Source organism: Trachurus trachurus (assembly GCF_905171665.1).
Source record: "Trachurus trachurus genome assembly, chromosome: 22".
Taxonomy (NCBI): Eukaryota; Metazoa; Chordata; class Actinopteri; order Carangiformes; family Carangidae; genus Trachurus; species Trachurus trachurus.
Genome location: NC_139907.1, coordinates 10350026 through 10364029, shown reverse-complemented (window position 1 = coordinate 10364029; position 14004 = coordinate 10350026). Strand labels below are relative to the sequence as shown.

Below are 14004 nucleotides of genomic sequence, written 5' to 3'. Positions count from 1 at the left end.
GGTGTAACTAAAAGGAGCCAATCACAGGGCTCTGTCATTAATGTTGTTAGTAAAACATGCACTAAAAGTCTGACAAGTGACAATAACACAGGTGAGGCTCGACTACAGCCAGAGCAGTTACACTTTAACAGCAGATACAGAAACAAAGAGAGCAGTGATGCAGCCAGACTAAAAGGTTAAATTATTTTTAGACGATAGTCAGAGACTTATGATATGGCTACGAGCTAATCAAGCATCAAATAGGCCACATTGTTTCGTCCTAGAGCAAAGTTGGCAGAGCCTTTTACTAACCAACGTTTCAAATCTGGCACAAAAAAAAACACATCAGTAAAAGAGAAAACCAAAGGAAAGAGCTGTAATAATTTCCACAGCCGTATCTGTTTGAGTGGGACCGTGCAGGTGTTTTAGGACGTACCTGTAATAGCTCAAAGTAGTGCAAACAGTGGTATACTGGGACCATCATCAGCTGGGGAAGGACGTACTGGACGGCCTCTTTGAAGCCTTCTGCAACCGACTGGAGACATAAAGACACATTCGACGTTCGGTCAGTGATGTTTCAGCAATGAGGAAAACAGATTTAAACCAAGCAGCATGTGATCGAAGAGCGGATCGGACTCATTTTGAGAAGAAATCCCCTCTCATGCATTTCCTGCTTATCAAAAAGTTTGATTTGTATTTTGGCTTATACCAACATCATCCTTTGCTCTTTCTTTTAGCTTTTAGGATGTTTTTATTTGAACTTGTATTATAAGTATTTTACTCTATTTATTGCACCCCGCACTTTCTTTCTTTCTCTTCTCTTGGATATGTTTGCCTTTGTTACTGTTTTACTGTATATGATGTACTGTGTATGGATGTTTTACATGTACATGGCAGCTGTCACAACTCCCTTGCCCAAGAAAAATTTCCCCTGGTGGGACAAATAAAGTTTATTTGATTTGATTTGAAAAAAAAAAAGGTGTTGATTCCTCTGCCCCCAACACTAAGGCCTGTGTTTTATTTTGTTCCCCCAGTGGAAGCTATTATGGTAAAGATGTATTCATTTATAATCACATCTTCACAGCCAGTGAGTAAAATCTGATCACAACTGACAGTCATAATTAATGCCAGACTGTGAAATAACCACAAAGTAGAACAATTCACAAGTGAAAAAGAAAAAGAATTACAGCTATAAAAAAAAAAAAAATCACAAATGGTTGACAGCAGCCAGCTGTGAAGACAAGCGCACTGGAAATGTGTGTTTCAGTTTATAAACAGGGCTGAATTAGATCAGACAGGAGGCTGCAGGGTGATGAGTGATGTACAGAGGGAGGGAGGGGGGAGAGAGAGGGAGGGAGGGAGGGAGGGAGGAGGAGGAGCGGCTGACCGAGGGAGGCTGCAGGGTAACCGGAGAGGAGGCCGTCATAGTATCCATTTAAATCTCCTGTTCCCCTGACAGACGATTCAGAATCAATACTCTAGTACTCAGACTCCACAGCAGCGGCCACAGTGTCTGTGCGGAGGGGGGGAGGAGAGGGTGAGGGGATGGGGGGGAGAGGGTGGAGGAGGGGGGTTGTAGGGGGTGAGGGGGGGGTGTTTGCGTGCATGGAAAAGAAAGCATCAGCTGCCTGACGCACGCAGACTGACGGACGGCCAGGGAACAATGACCTAAGTTTAGATCATGTTATTGATATGACCGAGTTAGTTTAGTTAGTCCGTTTTAATTGAAGCTACGTTTTCACCTGGTTTTTGTCCAATTTGAGGTTTATTTTATTTATTTAGCTCAGTTCACTCTGCTCCAACACCCTGGTTTTAAATCTTACTGTGGTTTTGATTATATTTGGGATGTGACATTAACAAGCAACATGAGAAACTTGGCAATTCACAATCACATCCCTGTTTAAGTGAGTATTGTAACAGTGTCCGGTCTCAACTTCAACAACGTTACTTGAAAATCGCTTTTTTGCCGCTCAATTTGAATCTCCAGACTCCAAATTAAAGAGAAAGTGGATCCTTCTTTTACTTTAATACAGTTTCCTCTGTTTATTTAGAACTAAACAACGATTAATTGTATAGTCGACCTATTCAATATAATGACGATGGAATGCATGCTCGTTTCCAAATATTAAATTGGCTTTTTATTTATGTATTTATCTATTTTTTAATCAAAATTGAAATATATTTAGATTTTGGGCTGAGGACATTAGAAGATGCCACTTTGAAATTGGATCCTGATCACAAGTTGTTCACATTCATAGATTTATTTTTTGATGATTGATCAACAAAATAACCATTAGTTTCAGCAGTTTACATTCATTTCGGTAGCAACAGTTACTCTTCATAATATATCTTATCTTACATTATATTATCACCATTTATTATGTAAACTAACATTTAAGCTGTTGTTTAGGTTAAAAATTCATATATAAATACATCTGCATTTAAAAATAATCTCATTTTAATGAGCGTGGTGACCAGGTAAACTGATGATGATGACGACGTTGTGATTGGACAAAACACAAATGTTATTTTTTCTCAGCATCACTAGTCTCTGGAAGACATCATCATCGTCATCGTCGTCATCATCGATGTGGTCGCAGCCTAAATATAAACACAGTGAGGTAAGAATAAGGTACAGAACGACTACGAGAACAACATGTTCCCATCTCACAGGCGCTTCGGTCCGTGTCGCCGCCTTTTGCCGCCTTAATTCACAGTTTATTTCCAACATGAAACGCGTCTCGGGGCAACCTGCTGCCCCCCCCCTCCTTCTCCTCTCTTTGTCGTCCTCCTCCTCCTCCTCCTCCTCCTGCTCCTGCTCCTCCCCAGGAGAAAAATGGCCTGCAGTGTGGCTGCCTGTTCTATTTTTAAAAAGACGATGTAATTTACCCACAATACCAGACGCTGCAGAGTGCAGGGGCTGAGTGCTCGAGAGACACATCTATCTGACAGAGAGGGAGGGAGGGAGGGAGGGAGGGAGGGAGAAAGTCAAGAAGGAGAGAGTGAGACAAAAGCTGAAGGCAGGGAGGAGGAGGAGGAGGAGGAGGAGGAGGAGGAGGAGGCCGCACTGATGAGGGTTCGATCCCCATCCACTGCTCCTCCTCTCTGTGTGTGTGTGTGTGTGTGTGTGTGTGTGTGTGTGTGTGTGTGTGTGTGTGTGTGTGTGTGTGTGTGTGTGTGTGTGTGTACGGTGTTTATAGGTGCACAAGGTTCAGGTTGTTCAGACGAGGAGATGAAGCTCCAGCCGGTCGGAGATGAAACACAGAGTGAGAGACTCTAAAATAGGATTAGAGCCCACGGACGGTGCAGAAACAAACGGGGGCGGCAGCAGTTTGATAAAAGGGGTGGAAGGTGTTTGTGTGGTGGTGGTGGTGGTGGGGAGGGGGCAGTTAAAGAGGGGAGGCTGAGCCATTACACCATCTACCCCTGGGACTTGCTGATGATCAAAACACACATACACAATGCTGTGCCCACACAAACACACACACACACACACTCACTGGTGTTACAGTAGCTGAACTAATGAGTCCTGCAAAGCAACAGTGTAAATACCTTTTTTTTTTTAAACCAGGTCCAATCAGACTAAATCTATAACGGCTTGATTGTTGTAGTGATGTTTGATTGTTTTTGCGGACGGAGCCCTTTGTTGGTGTTTTATATCGATCACCAAGTCAAAGATCTTCCAAGTAAATCGCAAAATGTCTTTGTTTCCTTAGTAATTTAAGGACTTCTTATGATGATAACATGTTAAACCTTCAAGGTAAAAATGGACAAAACATCCTTTCTTACAACTGTGTGACGCCCATCTGCTGAGAAAGATTAAAATCTACCAACTTCTAACTAAGTTTATATGACAAGAGAAATCTAAAAGGAGCGACATAATGTTGTTGTTGTTACATGTTGGTAGGAAAAAAATGACGTAACCGTCTTTGAAATGAATACCTCAGTGTTATCAATACAGTAAAGTTTTATTTTTAACTCTTCTGGCCGTTCCTTAACTCTCCTACAATGAGAAAATGAAAATAAACACTGGGTGTGTGGGATTTAGAGGACAGTGGCGGTGGTGGTGGTGTTGATCTGACTGATAGTTGAAGGGCGACCCGCGAGGACGCTCCCCTCAGGTACAGGACAGTGAGGAAGACGTAAAAAAGTTTAACATCCACTACATGAAAAAGGGGACTTTGGTGTTCAAGATCTAGAAACAGGAGAGAAGATAATCGCCTGGTGCTGTAAATACCGCTGCGAGTTTGGAGGCCTGATGTTGCCGCGATGCGAGCGGTCGGACTCGTTGCTCTTTTGGCCTGAGAAAACACGAGCAAATATTTCATCTTCAAAGGCTGCCAAACTGCACCCCACCGAGCGTAATTCAATGCTATTCTTGTGAGGAATGTCCAAATAAAACAATGCAAGCAGCAGTGAATAAACTGTACACAGGACGCTGAATATGACATGACATGCCCTCAAACGTTATAGGGAGGAATTCCACCGGGCAACCAGGTTGACTTCAAAGCTAAACAGGAACCAGTATTCAAACAGTGCGTGCTTGGGCTAAACACATAAATGACCTGCTGGTAGCTTCAGATTAAAGACAAACCACTTTTTCTTCATCTTCTTTTTTTTGCTTTTCATATTTATGGCATTTTCCTTTCACTATTATAAACAGATATACAATTACCTATGATTAATAAGTCAGGATTTCTGAACAATTACAATATGAAAAGAGGAACTATGCAGGATTTTTACCTTGACTATTCTACATTTTTACCTTAATTCGGTGTTTTTCAACCTTGGGGTCTGGACTGAAATGTTTTTTTTTAAATTAATTATTATTCTTTTCAAAATTATAATTAAAAACACCACACAATCTTACTATACTTACTTACTAACTATATTCAATACTTTCACTTTCTTGAATATAAATCGAATTCAAATAAAATGCAGCATATAAAAATATCTGAGCTGGCGTATCTTGATTGACGGCAGCTTCTGAGTAATTGTGATGGTTAAATAAATGACATGTGACTTGTTACGAGGGAGAACGGAGGCTCTCTGCCTTCAACGTAGCGTCTCTTGGTTCGAAAACCAACTTTGCAAGATCAGCGCCACCGACCCGGTGTCCCAGCTCTCGTCTCTGCAGCACCACGACACATATGCGCCCCGTAACCTCTTGTTTATGACAGATAAGACTACACTAATATACACGTCGTAACATCATACATGATATATAACGTTATCTATTGGTTGATTTCTCGCCGGCTTGGTTGAAACCAAATGCACATGGCCGAGAGGAGAGTTAGCAAAACAGTGCCTGGACTTGCATAATTCCCCTTTAAGAGTTTTGTAAACAAACCATCTCAGTGGAAAAAAAATGAAGAGGGCTGTGTCACCTTTGTCTTCAACGTGTCAGATGACAAACTCTAAAGGATTAAAATAATGTCCACCTGCACAAAATTTCTTTCCATTGTTTAGTCTTTGCGTTTTCTGTGTATATATACCAAACAGACCCAGAACTGGAGGTCATTCGCCCTTCAAGAGCCGACCGACACACCTGAAGACGAGCAGCTCCGATCAAAACGCCTCACCTGGAAGTAAAGGCCAACAGTCGGTCGTGCCATCAGGTTGTTGAAATGCTCGTGGAAGTCCCTGCTGAGGATGTCCTGGGACAAGGTCTCGTAGGGGTCAAACGCCTGCTCCTGTAAACGCAGAGAATAGTTAATACTGACATGATAAAGCTGAAATCACCTGTAATTTACAGGTAATGATCGTCTTCTTCAACAGCTTACATTTACAAACAAAAACAGGTTCTGCTTTTAAATCCTGCAAAAGTAAATTCGTTCTCACAGTATTATCGATTATTGTTATTAATTATGGAAGATGTCAGGAGTTTTGTAAGATAATACAAATTCATTATTTGTTATGAAGAGACATAAGAGTGAGTAGGAAAGTGTAGATTTTCCCTCATAAAAAAGGTAATAAATATTGTTTAAGAGCACAGTTGACATTTGATTGAAAAGATTGTAGGAACTATACAGATGGAAAAATCAACTTTTCTCAACTTGTAATAAATTACCTTCTTTTTTTTTTACCGTCTCAAATTCATTTTCAACATTCAAGTAGAAAAGCACCTGTGTAATCGTTTACATCCCTCATAAACATTTCCCTGTGTTACTAACACTAACACACATCCTGTGAATTTTACACACTCGGGTGATTCAAGAGATTCCTATTCACATCAGCAAGAGGTCCGACACATCTGGCAGCAGATGTTGGAAACGAGATGAAACGCCGCTCACCTCTGCTAGATCTTCGAAGCAGCTGCCCACCAGCGGATGAGGACTGCCGTCGGCCGTCATCTCCACGGCGTCTTCGATCAGGCCGAGCAGCTTCACCGTCAGCTCGTGGATGTCGAGGATGTTACTGAAAATCACCTCCGCATCCTGCAACGAGACGACGGGAGGTTAAAAACTGATCGTGTCCAGGGTGCAGAAAGGAAAACGTTCACATGCAAAACCAGAAACAGCTGGTAAGAATTAGGTAATAACATGAACAAAGCAATAAAATTATGTTTCAAACTGTGATTACGTGAGTTTTCTGGTTTATGATGAGAGTTTTCTCACTCTCAGTTGGACCGACTGGAGTAAGAAACACCAGCTGTGAAAACTAACCCTCCTCGAGTTTTAGTTTCGGTTTCAGTCGCCCTCTGGGTTTAATTATTTTGGATGCAAAAATGCACAACTATGACTGAAGATCTCTTCCTTTCATCCAACCACACTGCTGCCACCACAGAAATACGTTTCCTGTCCAAAGTCTTATTCAAGCACATTCACATTCATGCTCATAAAATTCCTTTTAGAAACTTGGCTCAGCATCTACGAGACCAAACATGTAGTCACTCATGTATCTGACAGCGGGAGTGACAGGAAGTGAAGACACTGAACAAGGTGAAAGACACAGGTGAGTGTTGATGCTCCAGCAACATGGAGTCACACGCCGTAGTTATGAACACAAAAACCTTTACATGAGAGTTTCTGCAATTTGTGTCAACCTCCTTCTCAGTACAGTGACATTTTAGGGCTGACTCAGATATTCTCAGACATTATGAAATCACAAATTTACAGGAACCCCCCCCCCCCCAAATATTTGTATTTTTTTTCAATCATGGAGGGAAACACATTTCTAAATGTCCAAGTTTAGAAGAGCGTGGTACGGCTACACCACATAGTGAGGAGGTACAACAGGACCATGGCTGCATCTGGTAAGTTAACATAGTCCAAAGAATAAAGTTGGTGTGTTATGAATCATCCTTGATTTTAAAAAATTGTAATATTTTTGAATTATTTTTAATGACATTTTTTCTTGCAAATTTGTGACATGTCAATGTCAGAATATCCATGTTTTGATCTTTAATTACTGTACTGTTTTTATGTTTTGGGACTCCGGATGGAAATTAGCATTGCTGCTATAATCCGGCACATTTACATGTTCATTGATGTGCACTGTCCCACCCAAATAAACAAATAAAGTAAAAGTAAAGTAAAGTAATTAAATAAATTGCAGATTTTTAACTCTTTTAAGTTTACCCTCCCCTCTCTTCCAGCTGTTTTCTTTAACCTACAGTAGCCGTAATGTGCCGTTGTACTGTCAAACCTCTGAAATATGAACAGACAATAATAACCAAATCTCTAGATCCAGCGCAACTGACACTTCCTAAGAACATAATCATCTCCGATGTCCTTTGTGAATTAACAATGCACGCTAGAGATAATCATCCAGAAACACACTATTAGAGATTATAGAAACAAGAGGCACCAGCCTGAGAACCATTGTCTCTTTAAATTTCCTTCAGTATCAAATTAATCCAGCGATGGCTATCTGTACATCCATGAGCCACTTGCAAACAGGAACCGTGAGTGTTTTTTTATGGTGCCAATTTTGCCAAACATGCACAAAGAAAAAAGAGGACAAACCTCTGTCTTACTCTGATAAAAGAAATCAGCTCCACTCTCGTCCTCCCTCGGCTAAATAAACGCTAAAGACGGTGGTGAGAATGAACTCTAAACAACGACAACAACAACACGGCGGCTCAGTTTGCCAGGGGAAATCATTAGTCAAGCAGATGAGAGCCCTGAAATAGCACAGAGTGATTATTGACTGCTAAAGTCTGAGCTGAAGTTCAATCCTGTCATTATTTGACCGTAACACCGTCTTGACATCTCGGAGTAATTTCAGATGATGCTGTGTTTCAACAGACATAATTGAGGTTATTTTGGCGAGGGCTGCAGATGTTGTTCCTGTCTCAACATAATTACATGTTCTGCATTCCTCCGAGCCTCACAAAGGTTTATCCTCTTCACCCAAATGATACCGCAAATTACCCAACCCCAAAATATGCAAAGCCACAGCGACCCATTAAACTCAACTTTCCATTCACTTCTCCTCGGCCCCGTAGACCCGCTGTTTAACTCGCTCCTCATACCCATACTTTTTCTTTCTTTTTTTAGGGGACTTAGAGTACTTAATTGGCATATTAGACACGGTGTAATTAGTAACTGGTGTCCTTGGTTAGCCCTCTGAGACAGATATGAATGCCAGTTTGCTGTTTACTAGGTCAGAGAGCATGGGTAGCGCCTCAGGAGATGCTGCAACGCTGCCGGAGCCTCGTCGTCAGCCGCGGACATACTGGCTGCTCCCGGAGACTCTTTGGATGATTGCTCTGACCGTCTCAGTCATCCATCAGGAAAAGACAACTGTCTCTAATCACAGTCAATCTGAAAAAAGTAAAGAGTTCCCACTGGTTCGTTCTGTCTCTGTCCGTGCTGATTGCCAGTCAGGACCGATTACAGACTTTCAGTTGTAATCTTTAAATGTTCTTATGCTGGATTTGGCTGAAATGGCTTTGTAATTAAGTTTACAGTCAGAGACCTGACTGTTTGTTTATAAGGCAGCTTTGGAGGGAGTAAGCTGCCTGCAGCTCCTGTATTCAGCACAAGCGTTGGGAGTTTTTATCGGTGTCCAGTGGCTTACTGGTTTTCTTTTTGAATCCAGTCCTAATTGAATAATAATTTTATGAATATACTTTTGTATTTTTTATTATATTTTTTTGAACCTATGCATACGTTTGCACTGAAGGAGAGCTCTTAATCTCATTGTACATGTGTATAGTGACAATAAAGGCATTCTATTCTATTCTATTAGATTCAGGTACAGGATACACTACAGTATGTAGACTTCCTAGGGTGTTTTGTTTTGTTTTGTGGATCTATGTTTTGTGTTGTAGGTCTGGCTTGATTTGTACGTTGTTGCTCGACTGCAGATTCTTTTTTTTTTTTTTTTTGCTGTTTGTAAAGAAAAAGGAAAAAAAAGACTGGGCAGATACTGAAAAAAGACACAATTTATGTTTTTCTCATTCATGTAACTGTAATAATGTAACAGTTACTGGTTTGTATTTGTCTGACCAAAACATTAAAAAAAAGGAATACTTCTGTGGAGGCAGTCGTTATTTTACATTTGTTTAATACGCATCAGCTACAGTTTTATATGTTGTTTTGTTCACAAACGTCTGGTAGTCAAAACTTCCAATGGGATCATGAAAGTAGATCAGTGCTGGGCAAATCGCAATGATTCGATTTCGACTGGATGGCACCATATTTTGGTGATTTTTGATAAGATTGTGACAGGCCTCTGAGCAGAGACAGAGAGTGACAGCCATCATGTGACATTAAATAAATAGTCAGTATGAAAGTATGAAAGGTGACACACAATTAAATCCAAACTTATTTGGTTAAAATGTGAGTGTCATGGGTAGAACATCTATTAAACATGTGGAAAGCTTTGTCTGCAGTAACATACTGTAAAGTTTATAGTGCCTATAGAGTATGTTGTTTACTATGAGTCTTGTGATGCAGTTCTGAGCTGCAGCTATAAAAGAGTCCAACTTAATTTATCCCTGATCGCTCATCAAAACCAAACAGTATCCTACTCTCTCTGTGTGATTATAATTCCTCATCTGAAGAAATAGACAACAATACTGAGGTTTTGACTTTCCCCCACCTGAGGCGTGAAGATTTTGGGGTTGGACAGGAAGTGATGGCGAAACACTTTGATGATGAGGTCCAGCTCTCGAAGGTACTGCCGCTCCTCTGCGATTTCAAGCCTCACCAGGTCGTCGTACGTGAGCTCCCCGGAGGAGGACGGCTCCTCCGTGCACTGAGACATGAGCCCGATGTCCTCCTCCTGGTCGAACATGTCCATCAACACCTGGAAAACACAAAACAATCGTCGGTCAACACACGGGCGATCGAAAGCAACGTCTCGCCCCTCGTTACGTCTTGACAGTTTCAGTTTCAGTTTCTCACCTTGTCTGCGCACATGGACACCTTGATGTCCTGTTGGTTGATTTCATAGTGCCGAATGTTGCCCACATAGTTTCCCGCCAGTTTCAGAATATCTGCCGATATGTATTCAAGCACTGCCACGATGTAGAGGGAGACGTGGTAGTCGACTTTGTAGCCTAAAACCTCCTGTTGAAAAAACAAAAACAGCAAAGGATAAATAAATGATTTTTCATTTTTTTTTTAAAGGTGGTTTTTACACAGCTGTTCAGAAATTCACTTCTGGTGTCTGAACCTGCACGAGGGACCAGATCAGCTCAGGCCAATTCAATTACTCTGAACCGAGCTGTCAAAACAACGTGCTGAATTAGATTACAGATATTTCCCAGCAACTGGGTAAACTTTCTGGCATTCGCATGGGACTTGATTATGTCTCATGAGATTGGGAACTTCTGGTGGCAGATCCACAGGTCCTTTACCTTCAGCAGTGGGTGGATCTTGTCCACGGGGAGGAGTAAGGGGTTCCTCCTCTTCCGTTTCTCGATGGCTGACTGGGCGTCGGCGATCGCCCACTTGTCGATGGGGTGGGGGAAAGTTTTCTGGACACGTTCCTGGTGAGAGGCGACGAGGATATTTACTAACACTTAATACATCTGGGATGATTAGTCGGCTGCATAGAACATGAATGGTGTCACAATTTCTGTTAATGTGAACAGGTCAACAAGTGGAAGATGAAATGATCTCCAAAAGGGCATAAAGTTAAAAATGAAACACTCTTTTGAAATATTTTAAGCGATATCAGTGTATTATTTTTGTTTTCTACAGTTTTAGAGTGAAAAAGGGAAACAAAGCAGCAGCCTGCAAAAGAATGGGAAACCCAGGAGACTTGAGCTCTCAGATAACTTTGCAAGGTATCAGACAAGATATTTACTATTTACACACTGTGATAGTTTCCAAAGGGGGGGCTACTAGCTACTGACTATGCATGGTATACTGTATATACTATATTGTTGGGAATGTGTCATCTGTAACTTTATATCTTTTGGAGATCATTTCATCTTCTACTTGTGCACCGTAACTGTTCACATTAACACACATTTTGACCAGGGGTGCCCAAACTTTTGCATGATGACACTGTAAGTAAGAGCAAGTAAAACCATATAGTAAAGTGTACTGAACTGAGAAAAATCTTGTTTTAAAACGGTGCAGAATCTCAGCTTTAACTCAAGGTTCAAGGTCAAGGTCAAGGTCAAGGTTTCTTTATTAATACCAGCTGGTAAATTTGTTGTGCAGACAGGCACTCAGCAATCCCAGTATAAAAAACAGCCACACACAGAGATCATGACACACAAATCACAAATAGAAAAAGACAATATAATCAAAATACATGATAGAAATGTAGAAAAAGTGCTTCTACATAGAAAAGCATCACCTTTCTATTTTCTTAGGTTTACATTCAATTCATTTGTATTCAAGTGTTTGTGAGTGCAGAGCTACTGTCTACAGGAGAGGAGGCTTCACCTCTACATCCTGCACAGAGCGCGGCTGGGCCACACACAGCATGTTGAGCAGCTGCAGGATCAGCTCCTCGATGTGCTGCAGGGCGTCCTCCTTCGCCGTGAGGTTCGGGTGGACCTGCTTCTGTACCTGAAACACAAACACACACACACACACAGACGGAAAAATTAGTTAAAAGAGACTTGGAAAAGTTTTTGTGCTTGTGTGTCATACCCTCTTGCACCTGTCACACAAAGTCAGCTGAAACTGTTAAGATGCGCAATGGCTCGTAAACACCTGGTATGATGCACCTCGAGCTCAGATGATGACGACGACACGAACAGACGATGACGGAATGAAAACAAAAAAAACTTTTCTTGGTCTCACAGATTCATCTTGATGTTTCTGTTTTAGTTTCAGTCTAGTAACTTCAAGGCTGGCATCATTTTTCATTAAAGCTGATCTCAGCAGGATATATTTGTATATTTCACAACTTGCCCGGACGAACAAAGGCAGGAAACTCATCATCAACACTCATTCCTAACTTCTCCATTATTATAACTAGGTAATTATTACATCTAATACAGAACGGAGCTTCTAATTAAGATATTTCTTGCTGCGTTCAAGGACACTTGTTCATCTTAGAGCGTTTAGATGACATTGAAATGTGTTTTGGTCTAAAAATGTAATGTAAAAATCATTTAAATGTTGTAACTGCTTGTCCTATAAATACATTTATCCAGCCAACGAGCTGCCCGGTCATTTAAAACCTGCTCTGCACCATTAGTTCATAGTTTGTTGTTGTCGCTGCTAGCAGAGCGATAGCATGGCAGGAGGTGTGTGTTTGGATTTCAGCTGGCAAAAAGTTTGTTTATATTTCCAAAGAATGTGACTGAGGTTTACTTTATTCACTTCTCGCCCTGCCTCCTCCTCCTCCTGAACCGACGTCACAGCCGAGGGCGAAGTGGGTGGAGGAGGGGAGTCCTCTGCAGCTACACACTCTCTGCTACTGTATATTCACTAAAATAACTATACAGCATTTAAACTGTGTGTTTCAGAGGCTTAAAAGTGGCACTGCATTTTTGCAAAATATTTCATACCACATTGAAACTTATTTGCCATATTTATCTTTCTATCAGTAAGTCATAAATTAGTGTTATGACCAGTCAGTCTGAGCTGCTCTGCTTCTAAAATAGCTAGTGCAACAAAAATGGACACGGGTTTTGCAAAAAAAGGATCCCCAACCAGGATCTAATGCTATTCAGGGGGCAATGACATGGAAAAGTTTGGGAAGCCATGCTGCATTTCATTACAGGAGGGAAAAAAAGTGTTTAACTGCCTTCCATTGTGAAAACAACAAAAAAAAATGTCCACACTGCGACTTGTGGCACTTTTTGGCAGATGACTCGGAAATCTCTTGGATATTTGCGTGTTCTTGAACGCACCACCAAGGCAGAGTTTTCCAAACTGTCACCTCTGACAACTAAATTTACAATAAATCATGTGACACTGAGTAAATATTTATTTACTATGAAAGGTGACAGATCTGAGGTTTCTAGCCTGGATATGCATTTTACTAAATCAAAATGTATTTAGATAAAATGTGAGTGAATCTATGAAACATGTGGAAAGCTTTGTCTGGAGTAATGTACTGTAAAGTTTATACTTCCTGCATGATCACAACAGTTAAATCCATTCAATCAAGGTTTTTTTTAGCTTTTAGATACATAATATTAAACAGTATAAACAGACAAAACCACCGCTTGTTGCATTTCAAGCTCTTCTCCTGCTGATTTATTAAGTCGTGCAGTTTCCCTCGGCAGTCTGACAGAAGGTGTCGTTTTAGGTGCAGACAGCCTGAGAAGGTGTGGCTTCATCAGGTCTACGAGTGGAAAGAGAAGAAGAAGAAGAAGAAGAAGAAGAACACCCCCCCCAAACCGCCCTGCAGCCTCCAGCCTCCCAAAAAGTTGTCGTCATTCGGGCCGTGCCCTCTTGCAGGAATGCTGTCAGTTGAGATACTATTATAGCACCCGAGGACGACTTAGTGGGACAGACAGAGAGAGAGAGAGAGAGAGGAGAGAAAGAAGGGAGAGGTGGATAGAAAAGAGATCCTCACATTTACACTGCACTCACAAAAGCATGGCCTGTTCACATGCGAGAGATGGAATTACCCTGGCATATAGTAAAGAGAGGGGCG

The 14004-nt window shown here is 41.2% G+C and overlaps 1 protein-coding gene across 1 annotated transcript in view; it reads right to left on the bottom strand.

Moving 5' to 3' along the window:
• The window catches only part of sos2 (son of sevenless homolog 2), a 41758-nt gene that overhangs the window by 14027 nt on the left and 13727 nt on the right, over positions 1-14004 (bottom strand). The window contains exons 2-8 of the mRNA XM_083998272.1: positions 11832-11957; positions 10790-10921; positions 10335-10499; positions 10030-10236; positions 6273-6416; positions 5562-5672; positions 416-514 (exon numbers count right to left, since the gene is read on the bottom strand). Coding sequence (XP_083854398.1) covers positions 416-514; positions 5562-5672; positions 6273-6416; positions 10030-10236; positions 10335-10499; positions 10790-10921; positions 11832-11957 — 984 coding nt within the window. The remainder of the gene's footprint in view (positions 1-415; positions 515-5561; positions 5673-6272; positions 6417-10029; positions 10237-10334; positions 10500-10789; positions 10922-11831; positions 11958-14004) is intronic.